The sequence below is a fragment of the Myodes glareolus genome, chromosome 20 (assembly GCF_982192425.1).
Source record: "Myodes glareolus chromosome 20, mMyoGla1.1, whole genome shotgun sequence".
NCBI lineage: Eukaryota > Metazoa > Chordata > Mammalia > Rodentia > Cricetidae > Myodes > Myodes glareolus.
Window position 1 is genome coordinate 29538377 of NC_142045.1, and position 25084 is coordinate 29563460.

At 44.0% G+C, this 25084-nt stretch overlaps 2 protein-coding genes across 6 annotated transcripts in view; one reads left to right on the plus strand and one right to left on the minus strand.

The window, feature by feature from the left end:
• The window catches only part of Dclk1 (doublecortin like kinase 1), a 299545-nt gene that overhangs the window by 126753 nt on the left and 147708 nt on the right, over positions 1–25084 (minus strand). The gene's annotated exons all lie outside the window — the stretch shown is intronic.
• LOC125393844 (uncharacterized) lies at positions 11340–13468 on the plus strand. The gene has a single exon (XM_048424469.3). The coding sequence runs from the start codon at positions 11569–11571 to the stop codon at positions 12601–12603; it is 1035 nt and encodes a 344-aa protein (XP_048280426.3). The 5' UTR covers positions 11340–11568; the 3' UTR covers positions 12604–13468.

The following is a 25084-nucleotide window of genomic DNA, read 5'->3' on the forward strand; positions in this document are numbered from 1 at the left end:
GTTGAGCAAGCCATGAGGAACAAGCCTGTAAGTAGCATCCTTCTATGGCCTCTGCATCATGAGCTCCCGCATCTAAATTCCTGCTCTATCTGTGTTCCTACCTTGGCTTTCCTCAGTGAAGTACAATTCAGCATATGTAAATCAAATAAACCGTTTCTCCCTAAGTTGCTTTGGGCTGTAGTGTTTCATCACAGCAATATTAAACTTAACTAAAATATATTCCTTTTCTAATGGGTCCAAATCAAAAATTACACACACACACACACACACACACACACACACACACACACACACATCCCCATAGGTACAGCTGGACTCACAGTTTCTCAGCTTTACACCACTGCGGCTGTGTACTCACACAAATATTCTGCTTTTCATTAGAAGCACAGCACCAGCGAGTTCCTGAGCCGTGGCTGAGCTATGATGTCTGGTAGGTTGGGGAATTCACTAAATTTTCTACTTACAGTATTTTTAATATGTGTGAGTTTTATTGGATGTGCCTCCGTCGTGAGCTGATGAGGCTCTATGAGTAAAATATTACGCATATGACACTGAACAGTTATCTGTCTCTACCTCAGAACACGTGCTCATGAGAGCGTAATCAGGCTCAGGATATGCTGTCCCAAAACACAACCCCTTGGATGTCAAGGGGGTGAGCAATGATGTGTCACACCTCCCTTCTTCCCTCAGGAGCCCTAACTCCCAGAGAGGCTTTTATGAATTTCCTGTGAAGCAGGTTGTAAGTCCTCATGTAAGAAGTGTGCCCCTATACTCGAAGGGAGGAGAGGCCCCTGCTTCTGAAAACAAAGGGGATGATGGGAAGAAGATGCAGAACGAGAATTGCTAAGCTCATTCCCTTGCTGTGTTCTTCCGTGACGGTCCACTCTTTATCAAACCAGGCTTGAGAACACAAGGTGAACCAAGCCAGGTGGTGCAGGCATAAGTCCCTGGGAGGCTGAGGCAAGAGGAATTCATGCTTCAGGGTAGTCTAGGCAATGCAGTGAGACCCTGACTCAAATGACAGAGTCCTTGCTTAGCATGGATGAGGGCCTAGAATCAATTGAGTACAATAAATAAATAAATAAATAACCCAAAACAAAACAACAGCAACAACAATTAAAAAAGCAAATTAATTTACAATAAGGTTTTATTGGTTAGCTTAGTTAGGGTTTCTGATACTGTGTTAAACACTATGACCAAAAGCAGCTTTTTGAGGAAAGGGTTCTCTTCCTCTTACAGTTCACAGTTCACACTGCATCACTGAGCGAAGTCAGGGCAAAGCTCAGCACAGAAATCTGGAGGCAGGAACTGAAGCAGAAGTCATGGAGAAACGCTGCCTCCGTGGATTTTCCAGTCTGCTTTCGTGTACAGCCAAGCACCACCTGCCCAAGCACAGCACCACCCTGCCATGGGGTGCTTTCTCCCCCATTAATCAAGAAAATTAACTATTGACTTGCCTAGGGACCACTGAGTGGGTATGTCTCTCACTGAAACTCCCCTTCCCAGACAACTCCAATTTGTATCAAGAACTTAGCCAGCGCAAAGGTCTGTTTATTTGGATCTTCAATTCTTTTTAAAGGCTCCCCAGAAACCCAGACCATAGGTGAAGTCATGGATGTGTGTTTTCCTTGTTAGCCTGTCTTTTATTATAGAGGCCTCTTCCATAGATTGAGGGTGGTGATTGAGGGCAGCTTCTCTTCCTCCTGTGCAATTGCACAAAAATAAAACCACTGCATGGCATGGAGGCTGGGCTGGGACTGTTTGGTCATCTTTTGGTGTTGCTGCTAGTGCCCTGAACCTTTATTTCTGGTAGTCAGGATACTGCTCAGGTTGTTGCCAGATCCGCAATATACCACCCTTCCAGGGTAGAAGCTTCCCGACAATCCTGACAGGGACTTATGAGGTGGGTGGAAGACACAGCTTTGGGGGAAGCAAAGCAAAACAGAAAGCAACTGGGCTTGGAGCAGACCCTGTGTTTTTCTTGTCAGGATCTTTTTTTAATTGGAAAAAAAAATCTTGAAGACAAAAAGAAATCGACCACTTGGAAGCTGGATATCGACTCAGTTTGCATCCCAGCTGCCTGACCCCCACCTACATGCTTGCAGCACCATGGCAACATGGTGTTCTTAAACCATTACTTATCCTGAGAAGGCATTAAGGAGAGATCAGTGCCTCATTGGAGGCATTCTCCAGCTGCTGGAGGTTGTGTTGTTGGCCATCCATATTGGATTCGGAATTCAGGGAGACTTTCAGAGGGCAAGGCAGATATGGTGAGAGGAAGAAGCTCACGCTTTAAAGCCAGACGTGGAGAGAATGAGTAGAGACCGTATTCAACCCCTGCCATCCAGCCATGTTCTCTTCTCTAAATGACCACCATCAAATATGTGCTTAGTTTATAAAAGGCTTACTATGACATAGAACCTTTCAAGTGGCAAAATAATTAACCTATCCCAGGCATTTCCACATTAACTAATGTACAACGTAAGTCTTTATTCTTCTTTTGTAAATGCATTAAATAATACTCTTGAAATAAATATATTCTTCAAGAACCAATTTACAATTTATCAATAATGTCAAAGGCCCCTATAAGGTAGATTATACCTTATAATTTAACACCCACAAGGCTGAGTCAAGATGATCAAGAATTTGTGGCCACTGAAGGATCCATAACAAGATACTATCTCAAGAAACCAATATGTTAAAGCTAAGAAAAAGAAAAGCATCATGGTTTGCAATGAAAGGAATCTGTGGGTATTACAGGTAACAGCCGTCAGGCATACCATCCAAGATATAGACTCAAACCTGAAATTTGGAGGGCTAAGCAGTTATATGGTAAGGGTTTTCAAGTTTAGGTAATAGAGGATAGCCAATGTCCAGTGGCTTTCAATAGACCCCACTCTTTTGCCATAGAAAAGCCAGAGTGGGTTGTAACTCCATCCGTGGTATCGTAGGACTAAGATCCTAATGCCATGACTTCCTGTCTGGGTTTAAGCCTTATGTGAGACAGGCATACCGGCTTTCAGAAATCATTGTATTCCACGTCCTTACTCTGCTTCAAGCTTTATACCACACTTTTGTTATAGCACAAGCTTTAGAACATGCCTCGTTGCTGTTTTATTCCAAGTAAATGACATGTCACTTGTCCTAAAGGGATGCATGACTGCAGGTATTGTGTGGACGGACGTCTCACTGTGTCTGCAGCTGTAGTTACAGCGATACAGATGTCGTCAAGCTCCACTGCCCCAACATCCTCATCTGTCACCACCAACCTGCTCTCACATGCCTAGGCCTAGATCAAACAGCTATGTAAACAGCATGGGACAAAGACTAACTCCAAGAAGGGTACAAGAATGTGTGTGTTGGTATGTTTTTGTCAACATAAGCTAGAGTTGTCTCAGAAGACGGAACCTCAATTGAGATAACACGCCCATCATATTGTCCTTTAGGCATAACTATGAAGTATTTTCTTGATTAATGATAGATGTGGGAGGGCCCAACCAACTGTGCATGGTGCCAGTCCTAGACAGTCAGTCCAGACTTGTGTAAGAAAACAGGCTAGGAAAGGAATGGGGAGCAAGCCAGTAAGCAGCATTCCTCCATAGTCTCTGCTTCAGTTTCTACCCCCACATGTCTTCTCTGATTTCCCTCAGGGATGGGCTGTAATCTGCAGTGTGAAATAAACCTCTATCACAACAGCAGAGGCCCAGCTAAGACAATCTATAGATAGGACAGGCAAAATGCCTGACAGGACACAATACCCACAACCCCAAGGAGTGCATGTCATGACTACAGCATGAGTAGTGAGAACAAACATATCAGTCAACAGGAAAGGCTGGTGGTGTTTCTGAGGAAGGAGGCTTGAAGTGGGAGGGAAAAGGTCTGTAACCCAGGAGGAGAATGCTGCATGGAGATCATGGAGGAAGCAGGTGGCCATGACAGAAAAGGTCATGAGACACAAGACTGAGATCAGTGAGAGCAATACCAGTTCACTACACTCTAGTCCAGATTAGAAAGAACTGGGTCAGGAGAACCAGGAGGAGGGACATCGAGACATCTGCTCTGGGGGCTCTCTGCCCAGTACCCACATCCACACAAAGCTGGCTGCATCTTGCTCCCACCTGATCCTCCTCCCCCTGTTCCTTCTCCCTCTGCTCTTCCTCCCACTTGCTCCTCCTCCTACCTGCTCCTCCTCTTACCAATTCTACTTTCCCCTGCTCTTCCTCTCCCATCCTCCTCCCCGTTCCTCCTCCCACCTGCTCCTCCTCCTACCAATTCCTTTCCCCCTTGCTCTCCCCCCTCACTTCCTCCCCTGCTCCTCCTCCCACCTGTTCCTCATCCCACCTGCTCCTCTTCCCCCTGCTCCTCCTCCCCTGGGCTCCTGTCACAGGGCACCAGTACCATCCAATGAGAGCCAAGCAAGGAGACTGCCCATCTACCTGTCATCCCTCAGTCATTGCTATAGGCACATGCCACATTCAGTAAGTCACCATGGCAGCTAACAGCCTGCAAATGTTTCACTTCTGTTCACCGTTGTCTATTCCTGCAGCCAGTTACCCAAGGCGTGCTATCAGCCCCTCTATGACTATCTCAACTGCCACCTTCCCCAGCCCTTGGGCGCCTCCAACCCACTCTTAGTTCTGTCTTCAAAGAGATTTCCCAAAAACTGCACATGGGATCTGTAACATGAGGGCCGGCTTGTTGGGGTTTCTATCCTGCCCGGTACCCCACAGCTGGCAACTCCCAAGGAAAATCACACACAGGACTCCATAAGATTATAAACTGATTGGCCCATTAGGTCAGGCTTCTTATTAGCTCTTATAACTTATGTTACCCCATTATCTTTATCTACATTAGCCACATGGGCTCAGTACCTTTCTCGGTGTGACAGCTTACATGTTGCCTCTTTGGTGGTCTGCACAGGAGTGGCAGAGGAACCTCTCTGCTTCCCAGAATTCTCCTGTTCTCATTGCATCACTTCTACTTCCTGTCTGGTTTTCCCGTCTATACTGCTTTCCTGGCCAATCAGTGTTTTATTAAAATATGATTGACAGAATACAGACATTTTCCCACATCATTTTCCTCTTTTTTTTTTAAACAAAGGAAAATACCCATAGTCCATTAAGGGGGATAATTGGATTATGGGATAATAGCTTTGTACTTGTGAGTTACTGTTTTTAGACAAATATATTGGTATTGATTCTTATATATTGATACAAAGTTAAATTATGTTGACTATTTTATGCATACATGCTTCTACCTCTGTTTAAAACATTTTTATGTATTGACATATATATATTGTATTGATATATGTATATTTTACCATATTGCATTGTACACTTCTACCTCTGATTAAGATACTTATATATTGTTTATGTATTGATATATATATTTACCATATTGCAATGTATATTTGCACATTGTTTATATTTGGAGGTCATATTGTCCCCATTTATTGCACAGTTGTTTACTATTTCAGTCTTTAAGTTAGATAGATATTGAGAATAATATAGATCAATAGTCATCTAAGTTTGTCATTTATAATTAGACTAATCAGGTTCTTTAGATACATAGAGATTATATTCAATATAGATAGATAATCTTCAACCTCTTCAAAGAGCTGTAAAAAATGGCCTTTAATCTAATTCAGAGTTCTGTGGTAGGGAGACACAATCGCTCCTGGCAACACCGATCTATTCCCGAGAGAATGTTGAGCACCAAAGACACTCCACCTGGAGCCTTTCTTCTTGGCAGAACTGGCCTTTGGGTAAAGAAATGCCTATACCTCAACTACTGACAGAGTTACAGAGTATCCGTAAATGGATAAAACAGGACTGTCATATCCTGCCAAGACAGGATAAGATAGTTTTAAAAAGTTCCTTGCCTTTGAAAATGGTATGTCAGTTACGTTAGGCCTTAGCCAAAGTTGGTTGCTTCAACGCTGCAAACGTGACTTTGGGTGTTTGCCCAGGTAGCCAGTTGTCTCTGTGATTTGTTACATGTTCTGGAAGTTTGATTGCACTTCCTAATTACTCAGGTAACATTATTTCCCTTCTCAGATCTTTGATGGGATTAAAGATTATATAAACGTAGTTACTTTCCTTTCACGACTTGGCCAAGTTATTTATTATACAAGACTTTAGCTAGTTAGAATAGGATATTTGCACTTATTGTATATAATTATGTAGGTTTGTACTTACTGTATATAATTTCGTAGTAGGCTTAGAACTCTCTTACTTAAACAAAAGGGGGAGGTGTTGTGGGAGTAACTTCCGCTGCCTCAACCAATAGTCGCTGAAATACCAGCCCACTGGGACGTGGTATATTTCTCTTTTAAAAAGAGCCACAGATCCCGGATCAGGCCCTCTTGGTTCCAGCGCTTGGTCCTGGCTCCTGCTCCCGGCTCCTGCTCCCGGCTCCTGCTCCAGTGACTAGGCTCCCTTCCTGACGGTTTATGGTGTATCTAAGTTTTACCCCCCAAAATAAATAACCCCTTAAAACATAACTGGTGTGGGATTGATTCGCCAATAGGGATCACGTCATATGATCTTATCCCCAGGATGCTCCAAGTCCTTGCAGTGACGTGTCACAGTAGGTCCCCAACCTCTTCTCTTGGTGCCATTCTTCCTCCTTCCATTCTAGTCACACGGGGTTTCTTTCAGTTCCTTCACGGTCTCGTATTCAAACATGTGTTCTTCTCACTAACATCACCTTCCTCTCATCCCATATCTGTCTTAACACCATGCCATGCTCACACTCACACACCCACCTAGTCATCCTGTCCCACCTCGGTGGCCTGGTTAACACCGCTTGTTCCTGGAGGTTTTCCCGCTTAAAGTCAGCTGCCTGTGAGAAGCCTTTCCTAAATGCACACCCTCGAGACCCACGGCATGGTCTCCTGACTTCCGGTATTTCCTTTTTCACGACACAGATCCTTCCCATCATTCATTGTTTGCATCTCACACTAGATCTGACAGATCACCAGGCAAGGACCTTGACTGCATCACGGGACTGATAACTGTGAGAAGGGACAGAGTGGCCTGCAAATCAGGAGTGACTGTGCCTTCCCAGCATCTGGGAGGAAATGGAATCAAAGACACAGCACATAGCTGCACTAGAAACATATTTTAAAATTTAAGTAAAATGGATAAAGATATACAGAGGTCACCCCCTCCACCCTGAATGCTCCCTGCACCCTTGATTAAGATGACTTCTTTTTTAAAAAATATTTATTTATTTATTATGTATACAGTATTCTGTCTGTGTGTATGCCTAAAGGCCAGAAGAGGGCACCAGACCCCATTACAGATGGCTGTGAGCCACCATGTGGTTGCTGGGAATTGAACTCAGGACCTTTGGAAGAGCAGGCAATGCTCTTAACCTCTGAGCCATCTCTCCAGCCCTTAAGATGACTTCTGCACAACCAAAAAAGTTTACCAAAGCCAGAAACCCTGCTCTGCCCTTGAAACACACCGAACTAGGGGGTTTTGTTTATGAAGTTATGACTTGTGCTGAATCATATTTTAGTTTCAAAACTTTTCCCTTAAGAAAAGTCTGAAAAAATGCCTGGAAGAATGAACCACATCTTACAACATAAATAGTAGGCACTGTAATTTTGCAGCCTTGGACACAGTGGCTATTTCTCTACTAATTTAACACTGCTGAATATTTCTCGGGCTGATGGCAACTTGTTTCAGGTCTCTACTGCCTGTCACTTCCATCCAGCTATGGACACCGTGAAGAAAGGGATGTATCACCCACACAGTACCAAGCTCAGGACAGCCTGCAGCAAATGGTGACTAAATATTGACCGACAATCAAAAAGATACAGAAGCATGGACTAGCTGGGGGCCAGATCTCAGCTTTGAATCTGTTTCTTCAGCTGTGTGACCAAACTAAAAGCCTTTGTCTGTATGCAAGGTGGCCATGAGGACCAACAGAAACAACACACAAAGAGACGCTTTTCAAAGGATAAAGAAGCCAACTGCATACTTCCCTTCATTCAGAAGCGCTGGGATTTCAGTGGTGGATGTGAATGGAGGGAAGTCAGGATGCTGATACTGACTTGTTCAGCATGATTCTGAGTGGAGGACTCTGCCAAATGCCCGGTGTGTGTGTGTGTGTCTGTGTGTGTCTGTGTGTGTCTGTGTGTCTGTGTGTACCTGTATATGTGTGTCTTTGTGTCTGTCTGTCTATGTGCCTCTATGTCTCTGTGTGTATCTGTCTGTGTTTGTTTGTGTGACTGTGTATGTGTATCTTTCTGTTTGTGTGTGTCTGTCTGTGTGTCTCTGTATATGTCTGCGTGTCTGTGTGTGTTTCCAGTCCCCATGATAACACTAATGAAGAAATGAGCTTGCAACTACTAGACACTTCAACAAAACCACACAATGTCAACTGGGCAAACCCGACTCGCCACAGGGTACCTCAAAACTCATTTTGTTACCACTGCTTGTGGCTGCTTTCCTTTGACTAAGATTTGTCTATCACTTAATGTGCTAGGCACAACTTTGGGTTCTTGAAGCATGAGAACTAAAATATGAGCTCTGACACACAGCATACAGTCTGATGAAAGATAGATATTTAGATAAATATGTCCTACACAATGTCATGCATCTAATAAAACCAGAGTGCAAGGCTGAGAAAAGAATAAGACAGGAAACACTGGGAAAGTAAGGGACTAGGAATAAAGGCAAGGAGATGATACTGGTGACAGCTTACATTAAATGACACTGGGCTGCGCTAATTCTTCACATTTATCCATTCATTACATTAGGATGTGAATAACTTGTCACTCTGCGTTCCTATTGAACATCCAGTTGATCCACTGTGTACTTGGGACGCTGGACTGAGTTGAAGGACTAGCTAGTTTAACTTTCACAATAATTCACTGATGATGCTGTCACTGTCTTTGTTTGTAAGTGAAGGAGGGCTAGCGATGTAAGTCAGTGCCCAGTCCTCGCCTCGCATGCAAGAGGTCGTCGGTTCAACCCAATGCTGCAGAAACAGCGAAGACTAATGCAAAGAGCCAAAGAAACACTTGCTTCTTTGATAAGATGAACAAGATCAACAAAGCCTTAGCCATGCAAGCAGAAGAAGGAGGGAAGACTAAATTAATAACCTTAGAGAGGAAAAGGGACACAACACAAGAGATGCCGTGAGGTTCAGGCCATTATGGTATACTTCGAAAACTAATATAGAAAAAGTTAAAAACCTAGATAAAATAGATATGTTTCTGGACATATATTGTCTACAAAACAACAAATGTTTCTGAACATACATTGTCTACAAAATTAAACCAAAAGAATATAAACAACTTAAATATACTTAAAATGAGCAATGTGATTGAAATATTAAAAAAGATTAGCCCCCCCCCCACTAAAAAAGTTCAGGACATGATTGCACCAACAGCCAGAAAGAAAAAAAAATGGCACAGTTTGGACTTGATGAGTTAAAAAAAAAATGAAGACACAAAGCTGGGTAGGTACAAAAGGGACACAGATCTGGGAAGAGTTGGGGAAGGGGGCAAATATGATCAAAATACAATCTATAGAATTCTCAAAGAATTAATAAAAGTAATTTTAAAAGAAAGCCTAATAACAAATGCTGGAGAAGATGCGGGCAAGGTCGGAACCCTTACGGTGAGAAGGGAATGTAGATTAATTCAGCCACTTTGGAAATCAGTCTGATGATTCCTCAAAAAAGTTAAGCATAGAACAACCATGGGATTTAGCTACGTCACTCCAGTTATCAGACACCAGAGACATCGGTACATTCGTGTTTATTGCAGCAATATTTACAATAGTCAAGTTATGGGATTCGCCTAAGTGTCTATGAAAAGATGGAGAGATTTAAAAATGTGATACACACAGGGGCTTTAATCATCTGTAAAGAGGAATGACACAATGTACAACGCCACTTTGCAGGGAAATGGGTGGAGTTAGAAACATTAAGCAAAATAAACTAGACTTGGAAAGACAAGTGCAGTTTTCTTCTTACACACACACACACACACACACACACACGAGACATGAATGTACACGTGTGACTATATGGGAAAAGGCAGAGGGAAAGGGGAGGAGGGAAGAAATGTGACAAAATAGCAGAGTCAATGTGACAGAAGTACATTATATGCTTGAACGAAACCCATCTCTATGTACCGTGATTATACGCCAATAAAGACGAAAAGGATAAAAACACAAAATAAGTAAATGGAAGAGAGTAAAGCTGTGTCCCAGGGCACAGACTGCTGCAGAGGGTCAATTGTGGAGCAGCTTGGTCTGCTCTGCCACTGGTCCCTGTGGCTCCTTGAGTCAGTTGGGTGCTTATGTAAACCTGGGTGCTATGGATGAGAAAGAGTTACACAGGGGCAATATTCTCTTTATGATTTCTGGCCGCGGGAACTCAAGCCAGTCTGCTCCCGCCACCTGCGTTGACTCTCAGATGAACACAAAACAAATCCTTCCTCTTTCCGAGGCCATTAATGTCAGGTGTCTGTCACGGAGGAGAAAGCCAATAGCTGGCCCATGTCACAGGGCTCCCCCACCTCTGTGATCATTTCTTTCCTTGGGTTATTTCTTTCACTGAATCAATTATGTGACAGTCACAACTTTTTTTTCCTATTGTAGCCTCAGTGCTTATAACATGGTACACGCATAAAGTACAATTCTCTGACAAACTCTAGAGAAAATCTTTTGGTTTGCAACATATCACACTCCAGATGAGCAGTTCTCAACCTTGGGGTCACGACCCTTTGAGAGGGTATGCCTAAAACCATCAGGAAACACACGTATTTGCATTATAAGTAGAAAATTATGGTTATGAAGGAGCAATGAAAACAATTTCATGGTTGGGGCCGCCACAACATGAGGAATTACATTAAAGGGTCCCAGCATTAGGAAGGTCAAGAACCACTACTCTAGATGAAAACCTGGGCCATCAAGAACCTTGCAATTCCGTCAGAAAAATAATTCAGTAAAATGTGGTCAGTTGCACCCAACGTGCACTAAGCATGCACAGAAAATGCATCTAATGAACTCTGGCTTGGGTCCTATACAAAAGCCTGAGGCCACTTCTCAGGCACTTCAGCTCCCTTCCCTCTGGTTTTCTGCTCAATGTCTGTACCTCACTAAGCACATTACCTCTGCAAAGGTGCATTTCCCAGATGACACCATTCCCAAAATCGTTACGCAGGAAGTGGAAGATGGCCGCAGCATGCGGCCCAGCCTACCACATCATAGAGATGGCGAGGCTAGAGAGTAGAGAATAGACTGTTGGCTGACCAACATTCCAGAGTGTGATTGTGACTCTAGAGAATTCATTTGGCTCCAGACCTCCAGCAATGATGAAGGATGAAAACCAGAGTCTAAGGCGAGCCAGCTACGAAGTTAGGAGTACTGGACACATGAGAAGAGAAACAATAGGCAGACAAACAGCTGGCCCTGACCTTTGTAGGACAGGACCTGGAAAGGACAAAGCCATGATCCCAAGGGCAGAGCTTCAACAACTCAGAAACCAAGCCTCCAAAGACCCAGGGACCGAGTTGCTGTACAGCCAGCTGTTAGTGCTTATTTGATGGTGGAGGAAATGAAAAGACTTCCGGTTGCCCCAGCTGGAACTAAGGTACCATGGCACTCCCAGTCTAGTTTGGCAGGGCTGAGTGAACCCCAGACTAGGTGGGTTGACCTAACTCATGTTTATTACCAAATGGCCAAACGTCCTCTTTCGTTTCGAAGCTTTGGTCCCTTATCAGCAGGCACCAATCCACTTCAGAGGGGCCATAGCGAGTGCTCCTATTCAAGGAGCATGATGGCTGAGGACCGCAGAAGTTTCTTTCCACTGCCCCCGTATGTAACTGGCATCGGCAGGTATCCCCAGCCGCAGATGGTAATGGAGTTCCACAAGGCTGAAGTGGGGCCAACTCGGAAGTTGTGTAAGAATATGAAGGAAACCCAGGTACCCCAGGAACAGTTGGAGGACACCAAGCAGCCTCAGGAGTCAAAGGTGTTGGTTCAGGCTGAAAAATCCTTTCTAGAAAGCTTAATCAAAAACTATAACCAACATAAGAAGAATCAAGAGAGGCCGAGAAAGGGTTGTGTCCAGGAATATGGTGAAAAAAGGAAGCTCATGGCCTTGGGACACATGAAGCAAACCACAGACCTTCAATCCCAGGACAAGAAGAACCAGACTGACCTCCAGCAGCCACTGCAGTCAGTGACTAGACAAAGGGCATCACCAGGGAAAAGCCCAAGTGAGCAAGAGGTAGAAGAGATACATCCAAAGTCAGCTCAGGAGAAGACCCAGGCCTCGAACGCGTCAGCCAAAGAGAGTGAGTCTAAGATCTACCCTTCCATCAACAGAGAGAACCAGCAGCTATGGAGGAAATTAGAGCAACTTGCTCGAGATTATTACAGAGTGGAAGAGACAAGGAGACAACTACTGAAACAAAAGCAAGAACTGAGGTACCAACGATGGGACTCTGTGATCCGCGGGACATCAATAACGCTGGCGGAGCGGGAGCATAAGCAACGAAGCCCCCGAGAACCCGATGTGCTCAAGACCCCAGGGAGTAGTTCCCTATACTCCACGATAAGGATCAATCTGAATTAATCCCCACAATACCAGATGCAGTAAGAGTAACCGAGGAAATCGTTTTAGACTTGAGCAAGCAAGACGTGGTACAGCTGCCTCCTGGGACTTATGCAGCAGCCAAGCCTGGGCTGGAAAACCTGGACTCTAGCAAGGAGAGCCCATACGATTGCCCACATTGCTGAAAAAGGTTCAGTTTTTTTTTTTGCTTTCATCTCAAGGGAGTAGAGCATGGACTCTTTGGGGTTGCTGGCCAGTAAAAGGGTGAAGAAGAGCAGGGGCAGTGAAGACCTGATGTTCAATACGAAGTGAAGCAGACAACTGTTACAAGAATGCATAGAGATGTAGGACTCAGGGTCTCAGGACTCCTGAGTGTGTTTATGCAGCCTGCTGAGGCCACACTCTGGTCGGGTTCAGAAACGAAAGACTGCCAATGGTCCCCGGAACAGAGTCTCAGACGCAAGCAGTCTCAGTATTATGACACTTTCCCTAAGCTGCGCAAAGGGATTCTGAGTCACTGGGAAGAGGCCAGGGCCTGGTGGGCTGCCCTAGGCTGGAGGAAGTCTGAAGGAGGAGACTTTGGGTCCTGTGGGTGTTGAAATGTTCATGAGAGATCACTGGGGGTAGAGATGCTACAAGACAAATGCCACAGCTGGTGGCACACACATAAAGGAGACACACTGCCTCAGTCCCCTGAGTCACCAGTGAGTCAGCGTCTGCGAGCAGGATGCACAGCCTTGGACTGTATTTTGGAAAAGGGCAGTGTGATAAACTTCCAGACGTTCTCTGTGTTCTCTTCTGCCGTCAGTAACCGGAAGAACAACCTACAGCAATAACAATTACCCAGACACCAAACTTTCATATTAATTAAAAGTTTTGTAATATATATCTTGGCCAATTTTTCACTCTCCAGGAGCTATAATCGGCCCCAGAAAGAGACAGCTTCAAGCCAAAGACAACACAGGGCCTGACTTGCAGGTCATAGTTTGCATTCTGGTTCCTCCATGTACAAGCACACAGTATGGGAAGGTCACATTACCTCTTTAATACACCACGAGAAAGCTACCTCTATCCCAAACATAGGAACACGTGTTAGCACGCAACACACCATATTCAATGTTCAATAAAGCACAATAGCAACAGCAGTGGGAGCATCAAAACGTTCATGCTATGTATTTCTCTCTGCTCCGATTGCTGGAGTCAAAGTGTTAGACATAAACCTCATTTCCTCTTCTGGAAAGCGACTAATTCTGTGTAGAATATCCAGGTAGGACGAAGAGATTCTTCAAGGATATTCCAAACAAACAAACAAAAAAATCGTGGTATTTTGATGCTAACACCCCTGAGACAACGAGAGACAAAGGTAGAACAAATGTGTGACCTAACATGACTGTTCCATCAAAGCAGAGAGTACAGCAGAGCAAGACAGTCCGAGAGAGCTGATAAGGAGGTGAGGATGGCAGCTGGAGACACCCACTATTCACGTGTCACAACTGAACTACTTCTGACCTCTATTTCTCCTCCAAATAGCATCCTTCAGGTCCTCAACATATTCTTAAGCGCCCTTAATATGTGTGGCCCCTTTACTTCAAGACCTCCACATATGTTATATATCCATCTAACCTGCAGATCTGAAGTCTAGAGTCTTATCTGGGTAGCAGGAAAAATGTTTTTATTCTTTAATTCCTTCCCTTTCTCTCTCATTCCTTTATTCTTTCCTTTCTTTCTTATTCTTTCTGGAATAATTGTCTCAGAGAACCCAGGAGGAAATTGCCAAAGCTTTGCTAAAAATAAGAGGAGGGAGAAGCCTGGGGAGGTGTCTCAGTAGGTGACAAGCTTTATAAGCCTGAGGACTTGAGTTCACCAACCCCCCTGAAGCCATATTAAAAACACCATCTGTAGAAGCCTTATGTCTGCATCTCACCCTGGAGAAGCAAAGGCAGGAGAACCCTTGGGACCTGCACCAACTATAGCTGAATTGTTGCGTTCTAGGCTCAGTGAGACGCTCCATGAAAAAATAAGTTGGACAGTCTGTGAGGATTTGTTCGGTCAACTTAACGCCATCTAGGGAATCAAATAGGAAATTATCTGGATCTGATTGGCATGTCTTTGGAAATTATTTTGATTATGCTTATTAAAGTAGGAAGATCTGCCCACTGTGGGTGGTGCCATTGTCTAGGTAGAGGACCCTGAACTGGACAGGAGTGGAGAAAGCAAGTTGCCCTTGGCTGAATGTGGCTACCGGCTTCAGATCCTTGGTAACTGTTCTGCTATGACGGACTCTAACCTGGAGCGGTGAGCTAGGCCAAACCCTCCTCCCCTAGCTATGCTTGTTCAGGAAACAAAACTAAGACAGAAACCAGGGTGATAATAGAGGGCACCAAAGGTAACTTCTGTCCTCCATTGCACATATACACACACACAAAAACATACATATACACACAAGCACATGTATTCACACATACTCAATGATTAAAAAACAGTATCAGCTAGTTTTTATTGCACTGACTGCTCTTGCAAAGGACCCAGGTTTGGTTTCTAGCACCCAAAGGAAGCTTAAAACTGTGACTCCAATTCCAGTAGATCTGACTCCCTCTTTTGACTTCCACAGATATCAGGCCTACACACATGTGGTGCACTTACACACATGCAGGCTACACACCCATACACATAAAATGGCAATAAATAAATCTTCCAAAAAACTAACAATCTTGCAAGATCAAGAGTTCATGATTTGGCTTCATGGGTGAGTTTGGGAAGGTTAATAGACAGATGACAGAAAGACAGAGACAGACAGACAGACAGTCATGGATGGTGGATGGATTATAGGTAAGTAGGTAGGCAGATAGATAGATAGATAGATAGATAGATAGATAGATAGATAGATAGATAGATAGATGGATGGATGGATGGACACACGCCTGTAGGCATGTACTTTTCTTTCCCCCCTCCTGGAGCTGATTGTGTTTTATTAAGCCCTTGTGAAGAAGGATATTCTGCAGAGACTAAAATAAAACCAATGACTCAGCGCTGGATTTACCTGTTGTCAAGGCTGATTCACACTCAGTATCGCTGACTAGTCATGGTGACCACACAGCCCATTAGGCCTAGTACTGTGCTGCTCTTCCAGAAAAGTGGTGGTGGCCTCAAACTGAGTTGGTCCTTTTAGACCCATCCATCAGAGCTGAACAGCTGCTGGCCAATAATTCAGCAGATGTCTAAAAGTGACCAAGTGATGCTGTAATACCACCCTTTCTGCTCCGGTTGGTGAATTCAGAGCTTAAAGACCCCGTTGTAGCCTGACGCTCATCCTATTCTCTTTGGAATAAGGACTGGTGAGAATTCTACCAAAACTCCCTGGGCCTGACTTTCTTTTTAGACTGCCGGGGTAGAGGTACTTGGGCAACAGGATTGTTATCACTCTGAAGAATTCGAACATGCTCTGTAGCTGCTGGCTCCAACCCAAATATGTGCAGTTATCATTAACAGCAGTGCACTTAAAAGACACTTTGAAAAGTGCTAGTGTTCTCGGCATGTTACAGCGAAGCTGCAGCCCTGCATGATGTCCTCTCTACTCAACCCACAATGTCTGTCCAAATAGAGAAACACCCCCTGAGCACTTAAAAATAATGCTATCAATCAGAATGCTAGAAGTCTGGGTTTTTGTTCTCCTTATTCTTTTTACAGAAATATTTTTTGCCAGCACAGTATATTTTCTGCCCCCCTTAGACTACAACCTAGGCCACCAACATGTCTTTGTTCCATTTTAACTATAATCGCTTGCTTACATTTTCAAAGCGTGTTTTCATTGACATATGTTAATTTTATCACCTTTAAGTTAAGAACCTTTTTGTATTTTTTTTGGATTACTCACTTTGCTTATTTATTGGAAGATTAGTTGTGTACACGGATTGTAGAATGTCTGTAGTCCTCATTCACGATGCATAAAATATGTGGACATTAGGTTGCATTCAATATGCATATATGATCGAAGCTGTGTATTCTTTCCTGCTTGTTTGCCATGCTTGAAACTTAAGAACCGCCTGCTTCAACAGACCTGTGATTCATACTGGAAACTATCTTGCTGCAGCTAGGAGTAAGATTTGAATGTAAATAACTGTCTCTTGGGTGGGTGGGTGGATGGAGGAAGGCAGTCACCTGTCAGGACCCAGGAGTGCTGGTACCAAGATCCCCATGCATACCTAGAGCTGCATATGCTCAAACCTCTTAAAAATGGCATAGCCTGCACATCCCCTTTCATATACTTCAAATCATCTCCAGATTGCTTATAACATAAAATACAGAGCAAAATCACAGTCACTAGTAATCAAGTATTAGTCAATAAACTATGACAAGGACTCAGTTTATCAGAGACTCAGTTTCCCCATGGTTGGTTGGGTATGGTGTGGGATAGCTGTATTTGCAAACCTGATCTTAATATCTGGGGGGTCATCAGGAGTCACTTTTTATTCATCAGTGTGACATGAATTAGAATTTTTAGCCCTTCTCTTTGGGCTGCCATACAGCCCTTCCCTTGCTTCCCAGTCTAGACTTGCTAAATAGGGCTGTCAAACATGAACGACCTCTTTCTGGAAGCTGTTTGTGAAAATATTCATCCTACATTGGTGTTGCCCTCACTTAGCCACATGCTGTTCAGATAAATGTTTCTTAAATAGCTCCAAATAAGGACCAAGATATCTCGAAAAAATGACAAAATATCAAGATTCACATATGCCCATCACATTGCAGCCTTGTAGGATGGATTTTGTTTGTAGCTGGTAGAATCTTCATGACAAGACTTTGTGGTTGGCTCTGGGTTTTCTCCTTTTTACTGGTGGTCATCAGCTCAGAGGGGGTAATTTATCAAAGGCCATCACACCATGGTAGTCTCCCCACCCATCTTTGGCACCTTCCTGAGGCCGTGGGTTCCTCTGATGTAATGTGTTGACTGGCTGAATGATGGAAACAAGCCTCAACTTGAAGTCGGAGGCCCAGGCCTCAGCATTAACGCTAACCCACTAGTTGACTGTGGCAGGCCTCACCCCCTTCTGGAATTTGGCTACCTTACATGTGAAGTTAAATCAGCCATAAGGTTCTCCAACAACCAAGGATGCTGTTGAGCAAGAGTAGCCAGTTCCCAGCTGGCCCAAGTGAAGGACAAGGATGTCCACGGCTTGGAGTATAGAGCTATCTATAGCAAACCAAAGGGATGTTGTATTATTCCCATGTTCGTATGGCTTGACATAAGACTCCCTCCATTTCTACAGGGAGCTAAAAGCCAACTGTATATACAAGCTCTTATGCAGAAATCAAGTTTTTTGAGACCAGCATGTCAAAGAAGAGTATTTATCTCACCTTGCCTTAATTAGATGCTGGTTCTTCTGTGTAGCCTTGATAGGCCTAGAACTCAGTAAGTATACCAGGCTGACCTTAAATGCATAGAAATGTGCCTGCATCTGTCTCCTGAGTGCTGTGATTAGAGGTATGTGCTGCCTCATCCAGCATGATCCAGCTTGATACATCCATTGCTTTTGCCACATGGACTCTCCTTCCTGTGAGTGGTTGTCACCACTCCATGACAGATTTGGCATGATTATTTCCCTCAGATCTTGGCAGAGCCATGCTATACAATGAAAAAAACAAAATCAATCTTGGATACTTTGAGGATGCTCCCATTCTGTTTGGATTTTCCTAGAAACAATCTCTTTTCCCTTGAGCCACGCCTGTGTTGATGCTGATGCAGTGACTCAGGATGGACTGCTCAGAGATTAGTCACGTGACTGGGAGGTCAGATGCTATCAGCCTGATGATCTCTAGAGTGGAAGGCCAGCTAGAAGCTCATTCCAACCGTATGGCCTTGAGCTAATCAACTATGCTACATAATGAAACCCAGTATAAATTTTGGCCTCCAAAGCTTTTTGATCTTCCTGGATAGTAAACACACAGGGAGGATGTTATATCCGAATTTGAAGAGGAGGCATGAAGTCTTGCGTATGGAATACCCTTGCATATACTTTAAATTGTCTTGGTCTGGGTGTCTTGGGAGTTTACAAACTCTTATTTGTAGCCTTTAAACTTAGGATAAAAATGTAGCAATTCCTGAGCTCTGTGAATACGTAGCATATTATTAACTCCAAGGGCTCTGAGGAAACCCTTGAATTTGTAGCCAGTGGGTCAGAAGTGGGGATCCCCATAGGAAGAGAAGTCTTGTTGGAAGTTAGTGCCCTTAACCCTGTGAAGTCTCTATGAACTCTGTGCATTGAGTGTTGGAATCACATGCAGCCTGCCTGCCACTACCCATGTTTTGCATGGGGACAGGTCAGGCATTCCCACTGCTCACTCCAGAACATTCTTCTCTAGAGACCTTCACAGGTAGTTCCATTGCCCTCTCAAGTCAACTGAAGCACCAGCACTGGCTAATGTCTTCCTCTCCATAGCCTTCCCATGCCCCCTTTCTCTGTCCTTACTTTTTTTCTTTTTTGGTACACTTGATTTCTGATACACCATGTTAATTTGTTTAGGATTTTGCATATGAAATGCATCTCTGGTAATATGTTTGCTCTCTGTGGTAAGACTCTTCCTGTAGACATTATGATATGCCCAGTACCCATGACACGGTCCTACTGTCCTTTAGGCATTCACTTAATATTAGGTAAATCAGACTGCTACACATTTACACACCTAGAGACATGCATGATCCTTATCTTCATATTTGGGGACCTTAATGCATGTGATTAACATTTTATATCTCATTTGAAAAGAAGGTAAAAGTCCTCATTTTTCATATTTTTTTCTTCTTATTACACAAATCATCTGCATTTTGGGGCATTCTCAGAATAATTCTATTGATAGGGTGTCAAATGTTAGACAGACAATAGTCTTAGAATGTAAATTTGGCTAAGCTGGTATAAAAGAAGTTTGTTTTCTCTATAGAAGTTCAATTCAGAAGCTACCAGTGAGATCTCCTAGCCGTTCCTTCACAGCAGTCTGCACAGGTGGACATAAAGTGGTCACTGTTACTGCTGGTTCTCAAACATGTGAGGGACCAAAGAGATGGATTTGTCTTTAAGGTACACCATGCCAGTTTCTACCATGACCGTTGATGACCTTTTCCTTAACTCCTTTCGTTCTCAGTGTAAATAGCTGTAGATTCTGTTTTAGATTATTTTTATATTACGCATGCATGTGCCTACATTGTATATGTGCCCCATGGTGGGGTATGCTCACAGAGCCCAGAATAGGGTGTCAGGTCCCCTGGAACTGAAGTTACAGGTGGTTGTGAGCCACAGTGGTTGTTGAGAAGTGAACCCAGGCCCTCTGCGAGAGCAGTCGGTGCTCCTAACAGCTGAGCCACCTCTTCATCCCCGATGTGCAGATTCTTTGCTTGCACTTACGTGGGTTCAGAAGATTCTTTTTCCTATCACTTTAGGTCTCTAAGAAAAGACAGGCTTGTGATTTCACAATCATTCTGCCCTGCCTGCTAAAACATGTACTTGAAACCCACACACTTTTAATCTAAAAGATAATCCTTTTTTTTTTTAACTTCCAAGAATTGCTGAGAGAGAAATATCTAGCATGAGGCAGTGCATAGTCACAGAAAATCAGTGCTTATAAGTTTTCAGGATTCAGAACATTTTAAAATAAGGAAAATACCTAAAAACGTACTTTCTTCAACCAGGCCAAATTATCACCCGCTTTGGAAAGTAAATTTTAAAGACTGTTTCCACATTGAGGGCTATCTACATTGGTTCTAACTTTTCTGGAAGGCCAGATATTTAACTTAAGAAAGTCATGTTAGGTGCCCTATGCTCCACTGAACAGTATGCTCCTACCACGTGTGTGCTGTGCTGTAGCAAACTGGCCCTTCCGAGAAACAAAGGCTAAGAGCCCTTTGACCCGTGCTAGGCAGAACACCTCCAAAGACCCCTCCTACAGTCAAGAGTGTACTGGGTCAGGTCAAGATACGAGGGATCTGCTTTCTTCATCTATATGACTTGAAAAACAGTCAGATGCAACTGGATATGATGTGTAGATAGCAAACATTCTCCCCAGCTCGGTGGGATTCCTCTTTGCTTGCCTGGTTTTTTCCTTTGCTGTGCAGAAGCTTTTCACCTGCATGAGGTCCTATTTGTCAGTTCTCGAGACTAATTCCCAAGTGGATGAAGTCGAATTCAGAAGTGTCTACTGTGTAGGGCACTACCTATTCATATTTGCTTCTGGAAGCTTCGGGTTCAGTTTTCACATTAAGAGGTACTGGTATATCTGGAGTTGATTGTTTTAAAGTAAGATTTATTTACTTTTATTTTTACATGTATGAGTGGTTGCTCTGTGTGTGTGTGCGCACGCACACGGCACCCTGTGGATGCCAGGAGCAGACAATGAATCTCCTGAAACTAGAGGTACAGATGGTTGTGAACTACCATGTAGGTTCTGGGTACTCAAGCCCAGTCCTCTAGAGGAGCATCAAGTGCCCTCTCCAATTGCAAACTGTAGATGATTTTTATAAGGGGGATACATATGGGTCTCGTTTCATTCTTTTCTGTCCTCGTGGTTTTGGTCATGAATTTGAGAGTAAGCATTTGGGGGGACCTGAGAGGACTTGGAGGGTGGAGATGATGCAAAGACAGAGACACCCCACTCTATTCAAAGGACAACTGCCTTGCAAGGTGAGACCCAGTGCACCCTAAAACTCAGGCCTAGCCACAGCTAGCTACCTTCTAACAAGGGACTTTTGAATTGAGTGACCCAAAAAACAGCTGCTCTTCCGCATTAGCCAGCTATTCCTTTGCCTTGCTTCTAGGACCACCTTATGAAAGCCCCCTCCCATCAGCCCCGCTTCCCTCTGCCGGAGCCCACACCAAATCTGACTCGCTACTGTCCAACACATGGGTTGCTCTCCGCTCAAATATATTTCTTAAAAATTCACTGTGGTCAAGTTTGTGCCGTGGGCACAGCTGACCCAAACAAAGCTTTCACTGGGCCTGATGCTTCCTGCCACCGCTGCCCACAAGGAAACCTGGGAGGGTTACTTCAGTTTTCAGTCTTGGTGTTTTTGTCTGCAAGCTTTTGAGCAACCATGTTATTGGTGTTTGACTAGGCAAGCTCCAGAAACACAATTTAATTGCTAAAGGAATGGGCCTGAGACTCAGATCTCATTTCCACTCCTTCCCCTGGTATTGTGAATCCCTGGGGAAGAATTTGAATGCTCAAGAACCTTGGCTGGACAGAATTAAGACGAAAACTGATAAAAAAAAAAAAATGTCCCCCGGTATGCATACAGTTAAAGCATTGGACGGAAGTTCAATCTGTGAGGAAGCAAGCAGGATCCAGTTAGAGATCACATCAGAACACTCCAGAGAGTTCAGCTGCCCCAAAGATAACCATAGGCCTGAATTATTTGGCTATAGATAAAAGAAAACCTAATGGGCCCTACTCTGCTTCAGAATGAGTTTGGAGCCCCTATCAAATGTGTTTGAGTGTCCCGTGCTGGCCTGCCTTCTGATTATCAGAGAAGGAGTTGTGAGACCTCTGCCCAGCATCAGGGGTCAGGCATGGTGGTGCACGCCTCTAATCCAGCACTTTGGAGGCAGAGGCAGGTGCATTCCTATGAGTTTGATCTGCATGGTGGGGCCTTATCTCAAAAGTAAAATGCGCTCGGCTTTGTGGAAGTGTTGGGCTACAATCCTCAGACATCTGAAGAGGTGACAAGAGAAACAAGCATCTGTATCCATCAATCTAAACAGCACACCGTGGGTCCTTACTACGTTCATGGTGCTCTATAGGTGAGGTGGGATATGGAGATTAAAGATGCCTCTGCCTCACCAGCAGGTGCTTATAATTAAGTGAAATAAAATGTAAACTATGATTGTCAGTTTCTACCAATTTTGTTTGCCACTGACTACGTGATGAAGTTTTGTTTTTTTTTTCCCCTCTGTCTATTCACCGGGGCCGCAGAGTATCCAGAATAGCCATCATTTCTGGGTATGTCTGTGATGATGTTGCTGGATGGGACTGCCGTTTGCTTAGGTAGACTCAGTCAGTGCAGCCAACTTCCTCATCATCTGAACTGACAAGCATCTAAATAAAATAAGAGGAACTGGGAGGAACATCTGTGCATGCCCTTCCCTCTCAAACTTGGACAATCTCCTTTTCTTCTGCTGCTATCCATGGGCTGGGTTTCACACAACTGTGAGGTTCTAATGTGGTCACACATGGACTGAATCATCCACTATGATCACTTGAGTCAATTCCTTATTCTCTTTCTCCCTCTCTTCCCCCATTTCTCTCTCTCTCTCTCTCTCTTTCTGTTTCTCTCTCTGTCTCTCTGTCTGTCTCTCTCTGTCTCTCTCTCTCTCTCTGTGTGTGTGTGTGTGTGTGTGTGTGTGTGAGAGAGAGAGAGAGAGAGAGAGAGAGAGAGATCGAGAGAGAGAGAGATCTTAGGAAAATATGAATAGCTAGGCATGTGAAACACAGAAATATAATGACCTTGGGCCCTTCCTTAACTTCTCTGATTTGATTAGAAGACAATGCTGTAGTGTTTCATCTGAAACGTTAGTGTGATCAATATAAACTGTACTCATTGTTTTTAGAACGGACTGTGGTGTGAGGCAAAACCACCACAATGTCACAATAAAAAAAATGGAACAAAGAACCGAGAAAATAAGAACTCAGGGGTTGAGACAAACAAAAGAGACAAAGTAAAGCTTTATAAAACATGTGACCTTTGTCAAAGGACAAGAGGAATTTGGGTGGGGTAAGAAGGAAGAAAGAGGCCTCAGGTTTGTGGGACAGTATAGACTAAGGTGGATGTTGAGGAGAAGAGGTACTGAGAAGACCAGCAAATATCCCTTAGGCTGGAAAACGGGGTTCTACGGTGATGGCAGCAGTTGAATGGGGTTGAGTGGTGGAATGTAGGACCACTGCCACTAGCATGTTAAGGATTCTGGGTGTGGAGTGATCTATAGCAAAGCAAAGCAAAATGCAACAAAAACTCAGGAGAGTCAGTTTGTCCAAATAAGGTCGTGGAATCATTGGACCTAAGAAAGCAAGTTCATGCATCTTTACAACAGTCCAGGCAGGAGACACTGCCCATGCACTGCTGACCGGACAAGGACTTGGCATTAGAGAGTGGGCATCAGAGGTACTGATATACGACTCATGTCCTGGATTCTGGTGCTCCAGCCTCTGTTACAGAGAATACAGAGGCCAGGGACTCACCCTGGAAACCAGGAGGGCGATGCAATCTGACGAGCTGACCGCCAGGGGATGAGTTCATGTGTGGAACACGCTGAAGTTTCTGTAACTGTGGAATAAACACGGATGTGTCCAACCAGAAAGTTGGTTATACGACTGCGTAGCTCATGTGAAGGATCAAGGTTAGACATGTAGACGGGGAGGCGGTCAGTGAATTTAGCAGTTAAAAAAAATCGTTGTCAAATGTAGACAGCCTTGGGTTTGAACTCTGCCTTCTATATTAGCTAGCTGTGTGGCCTCAGACAAATTATTTATCATCTCTAAGCCTTAATTTCCTTAATTGTAAAATGGGGAAAATTACAGATACTTCAAAAGGTTCTGCTTATTGCTTACCATCTGGCTGCCATTTGTCACCATCATTGTGGGCCATCACCATCATTGCTGAAGCCATTAAAGTAGATGAACTTGGCCAGGAGCAGAGTAATTAAGTAGAAAAAAGGGATGCAGAATGAGTCTCAGGGAACAGCCACTAAGGATATATGGCAAAGCGCAAAACTGGAAGGAGCCCAGGAGCAAAAGGAAATGCAGAACATCAGGCTGCAGAACACCACAGAGTTCCAGGGACCAAAATTTCAAGGGGGGGGGGGTCATCAGAAATGGAACATGCCAGAGAGAAATCAAGGAGAAAGGAGGGAAAAAAGAATCCTCAACACAGTGGTCAGGATATCGACATTATTTATTGGAAGATTAAGCATGTGGCTGGTGAGGAAACCAGTCACAAATATGATGGGATTCGAAATGGATGTTTCAGCGATGGAGAGATGGCTCAGTGGTTCAGAGCCATTGCTGCTCTTGGGACCCGCGTCCAGAGTCCAGCAGGCTCACAGTTGCCTGTAAGTCTAGCTCCAAGAGATCTGACACCCTCTTCTGACCCCAGTGGGGACCTGCACATGTGTGCTGACTCTCAAACACACACATAAAGTAAAATAAGCTTCACCCAGACCCCAAGGAAGTAAAAACTAGATCTCGAAGTGAACTCTGAGCTGGGTCATCTTCCAGAAATTTCAAAGTACGTACAGACATATACAGTCTTTGGGCATATCATCCACTTCGAGGCTGCCAAAGGCATAAGCCCTTAGAGAGGGCAGAATCTTCAAGAAAGACTTTCCTTTTTAATATAGACTTTTGGTATGTGAGGGATGGATGCTACCCAGCCCTATGTGGAAGAGTTCTCAGACAGTTGTGATGGGAACCTCATCATTCTGAAACAGAGGCAATGCTCTCCTGCTCCGTCATAAGGGTTCATGGG

Bases quoted from the DNA above. Each gene is read 5' to 3' on its own strand.
- LOC125393844 (XM_048424469.3), top strand. From the start codon at position 11,569: ATGGTGGAGGAAATGAAAAGACTTCCGGTTGCCCCAGCTGGAACTAAG.